Source organism: Entamoeba dispar, genomic scaffold (genome assembly GCF_000209125.1).
Source record: "Entamoeba dispar SAW760 scf_1105229463645 genomic scaffold, whole genome shotgun sequence".
Classification (NCBI taxonomy): Eukaryota; Evosea; order Mastigamoebida; family Endamoebidae; genus Entamoeba; species Entamoeba dispar.
Window position 1 is genome coordinate 1 of NW_001855796.1, and position 4,030 is coordinate 4,030.

General features: G+C 25.5%; 3 protein-coding genes across 3 annotated transcripts, besides 7 other annotated features; 1 reads left to right on the forward strand and 2 right to left on the reverse strand.

The window, feature by feature from the left end:
* Positions 1-497: a repeat region.
* A 513-nt stretch (positions 498-1,010) lies between these two features.
* Positions 1,011-1,133: a microsatellite.
* Positions 1,134-1,381: 248 nt separating this feature from the next.
* On the forward strand, positions 1,382-2,065 carry EDI_076560 (Sorcin, putative; the record flags this gene model as incomplete). Its single annotated transcript, XM_001741177.1, has 1 exon — positions 1,382-2,065. The coding sequence occupies one exon, from the start codon at positions 1,382-1,384 to the stop codon at positions 2,063-2,065; it is 684 nt and encodes a 227-aa protein (XP_001741229.1).
* Positions 2,066-2,085: 20 nt separating this feature from the next.
* Positions 2,086-2,159: a sequence feature (AT_rich).
* Positions 2,153-2,755, reverse strand: EDI_076570 (uncharacterized protein; the record flags this gene model as incomplete). Its single annotated transcript, XM_001741178.1, has 1 exon — positions 2,153-2,755. The coding sequence occupies one exon, from the start codon at positions 2,753-2,755 to the stop codon at positions 2,153-2,155; it is 603 nt and encodes a 200-aa protein (XP_001741230.1).
* Positions 2,500-2,528: a sequence feature (AT_rich).
* A 44-nt stretch (positions 2,756-2,799) lies between the features above and the next one.
* Positions 2,800-2,894: a microsatellite.
* A 63-nt stretch (positions 2,895-2,957) lies between these two features.
* Positions 2,958-3,020: a sequence feature (AT_rich).
* Positions 3,021-3,130: 110 nt separating this feature from the next.
* Positions 3,131-3,823, reverse strand: EDI_076580 (uncharacterized protein; the record flags this gene model as incomplete). The annotated part of the gene is made up of 2 exons (XM_001741179.1): positions 3,131-3,355; positions 3,551-3,823. The coding sequence occupies 2 exons, from the start codon at positions 3,821-3,823 to the stop codon at positions 3,131-3,133; spliced, it is 498 nt and encodes a 165-aa protein (XP_001741231.1).
* Positions 3,824-3,993: 170 nt separating this feature from the next.
* Positions 3,994-4,028: a sequence feature (AT_rich).
* Positions 4,029-4,030: the final 2 nt, after the last annotated feature.

Sequence of the window (4,030 nt, forward strand, 5' to 3'; positions counted from 1 at the left end):
TTAGTTGAAAAACATCATAATCAATACTTCAAGAATAACATTGTTTATTAATTACAATGACAGATATCATTGATAATAAACGAATGGGTATTTATAAAGATGTTATTATTACTTGTTATGATACAAGTATAAATGATAATATAAGATTAATAAAGAAAAAGGGTTTGATGGTTGATTCTAAAAAGAATATTAGCCAATAGTAATACAGTATTAGTTATATATTCTCCTTAAATTAAGAAAATAAAGAAGAAGAATTTAAACGCATCAAAATTAAAAAGAAATTAAATAATGAATATTTAAATAATTGATGTCTAAAATACTCTATTCCACATCAAAAATGAGAAAAGGAAAATCTCACAGTTTAACAACTAAAAGCAAAGAATAAGCCAAAAGTTGAAGAACAAATACATTTAAAGCGAAGGGATGGGATTAGTAGTCTCCCCTGAGCAAGGAACAATAGACAATATTTCTATTAATACTTAATTATCTACTTTTTAATTATTTATTTTATTTAAACTGTATATCAACTTTTGAATCACTTTAGTTATGGACACACAACCATTTATTATATCAGCCAAATTCATCAATTCAAGTATAAGATTATTTTGTTTATTTGTTAAAAATTTTTTTGTAACATATCGTGATACCTGAATAAAATAAAAAGAGTTGTTAGTGTGTTTGTATTATCAACAAAACAATGATTAGTTGATAGAAAAAATTAAGGTTAACTGTTCAAAAACAAGTTGTTTTATGGAAATTTAATTATTTTAAGTGATAAAGGATTATTTATAATTCCAAACAACAAATACAAATAATGAGAAAAATGCGATTATCTATTTAAAAAAAAAAGAGGTAAAGATATATTGAGTATTTAAAAAATAATTCAAACAAATTTCAATGTTTGTAACAGTAATAAGAAAAAGAATAAATCATTTTTAAATTATTTAAAAGGAAAAATCAATAAAAGAGACAGTTATGGAAATAAACTTCTTATTTTAAAAAGTTATTATAATAAAAAAAATTTAAAATAATAATTTAAAAAAAATGAGTGTTTAACACATTCAATTAATGATAAAATAATAATAAAAATATTATTAAAATTTAAAATTAAAAATGAGAAAAAATAATAAAAAACTAATAATGGTTTGTTAAAAACTCCATAGAATTCTTCATTCAAGAAGTGTAAACCAAGAATAAATATGAGTTTCACTTCAAAAAAAAGAACTCTAAAATAGAGAGTTGAAAGATCCAATGTCTCTTTGAGTAAAGAGTAAATTAAAAAAATGAATATAGTCGGGATAATTGGGGTAAAAAGATCCATGTGATGAATAGAAAAAAAGATTTAATATAAAAGAGAACTTGAAAGTTAGAAAAACTCAAAATGCAATTCGGATATCCACCAATGCAACCACGTGTAGCTAATTTCTGTTTATGGAACCTTCAACCAGTCCAAGGATCTTGGATGGGTGCTGCTTGTATTTATCAAATGCCACCATCAATTAGAAATACTTGGTGGTTCCCATTAATTAACACAATCCCATTAGACCAATACACTCGAATTTATCAATGGTTTATGGGAGTTGATAGAGATAGATCAGGAACTCTTGAAATTAATGAATTAATGATGGGTCAATTCCCAGGAGGAATTAGATTATCTCCACAAACTGCTCTCAGAATGATGAGAATCTTTGATACTGATTTCAATGGACATATCTCATTCTATGAATTTATGGCTATGTACAAATTCATGGAATTAGCTTACAACCTCTTTGTCATGAATGACAGAAACAGAAGTGGAACTTTAGAACCACATGAAATTTTACCAGCTCTTCAACAACTTGGATTCTATATTAACCAAAGAACTGCTATGTTATTACATAGACTTTTCGCTCGTGGTATGGCTTTCTGTGATATTAATTGCTGGATTGCTATTTGTGCTTTTGCTGCACAATCAAGATCTGCTTATCAAATGATCTTCATGAACCCATATTATGGTCCAATGAAACCATTTAATCCAGTGGAATTTGGCAAATTCCTTGATGTTGTCACTTCCCTCTTGGAATAAACAATAAATTCACTTTTTTGATTAAAATTTTGTTATTTCTATTTTTTTTAATTAAATAAAAACATAAATAATAAATAACAATGTAATTTATTTACAGAAGGAATTCTTTACATCATTCAAACTTTGTATTGATGAACAAAGTGAGTTATGTGCTATTAGCAAATCTTCTGATAGAGCTAGTTGTTGAGGAAAAGAAGTGTTTAATAATTTATTCCATTTTGAGAGTAGTTTGACTGAACAAATAATTTGATTTGACAATAAATCTAATTGGTCATATAAATGTTGTTTTGAAATAAAAAATTCAGTAGAACCAGTTGATTTTTTAATTTCACTTTTTAATTTGTAAAACCCTCTATTTTTACAAACTTCTCTACCAGATTCAACTTCAAGAGAATGATTTAAAGCATCAAGTATAGACTTTCTCCATTTACCTGTTTTAAATATTTTTAAATTAGTAAATAAAGGCATATGATCTTTTACAAAAGGAAGAATATCTTTTGTTAATGAATAATACTCTACCCCCGGTTTTAGGACTTTTAATGAAGTAAGAATTAACACAACAAATCGTGTTGTTTTAATTTTAGGGTTTTGAACAAGAAACATACTTTTCTTTTGACAAATGATGCAACAGCAATACGCATTCATTTCTACTGGTTCTTGTTGTGTTGAGACAAAGATTGGATTATCCATTTAATGATTTGAGATTGGAATTTTAATCTTCTCACATTATTCCATATTTTTTTCCCTCTTTTTAATTTATTTTCTTTATTGTGGAATATTCTTTTTATTATTCATTTTTGGTTTTGTTTATTATTTATTTAAATTTTTAATATAGAAAAATCGAAAAAAAATTAGACTATTTTTCCTGATTATTTATTGTAATTAAATGCTGATAAAAATAAATTAAATTAATTATAGAAATAGAATATTTTAAATTTAGATTTTATAATTAATTGGTCCATCTAGATATATTTAAGTAAAGAGATCCTTAATGAGAGTGAAGTTTTTATTATTTGGAAGTTTCCAACAAAATTATACACAAATACAAAAAAAAATAAATTAGTGTTATTCATTTTTTTGTTTTGGTTTTAATAGAAGTTGTTTAATAAAGGAAATTTTATCATCAACAAATTTAGTTTCATCCAATTGAATTCTTTCATCTTCAGATAAACTAAACCATTCTTTTTCTATTGAATAATGGAGATATGACAATAAGACTATTAAGACTGAACCTATAATATTTACAGATTGGCTAATCAAATAAACAAATTTATATGAAGTTAGTCGACACTTTGAACAATGGACAATTTGGTTTTTTCCATTTTTTATTCTATTCAAAAATCCAATTGTTCGTTCCAATTTTCCTTCATACTTATAACACCCACAATCGGAAAATGGTTTGTCATTAACAAAAACACAACAATGGTTCTATAAAAGATTAGGCACTTGTTTTAAAAAAATATGATAAATGAATATCGCACAAACTTGCTCTTCAGTTCGAACCCTAAGGCTATGAGTAAATTCATCAGTCATACAAAATAAGCTGACAACTGAAACAAAAAACACAACAAATGACAAGACACCAATTAATGTAGAAAAGTAACTAAAATGATATGGCTGGTTGAGAAAAAAAGATATCTTTGACGGTAGAAAAGACTCTTGAACATCATAAAAACAAAGGACTGTTACTACTGCCCAAAAAAATAACGAGACCATCACTGAGTAATATTTTGGTGTTTCTATTATTCCTTTATTCATTTCTAAAATTATTCCACCAAGAATAAAAATTGTATTTATTCCCTAAATGTAAATGTCCCATGCCGAATTTCAATTAATACCTCTTAAGAACAAAAAAAGGAAAACAAACAGAAATGAATCCAACAGATTCTCTTAATGGATTATTTTTCATAACAAGAGGTATTTGATAGTTTTTTAGTATTATTTTTTATTAATTTATTTTTTTCG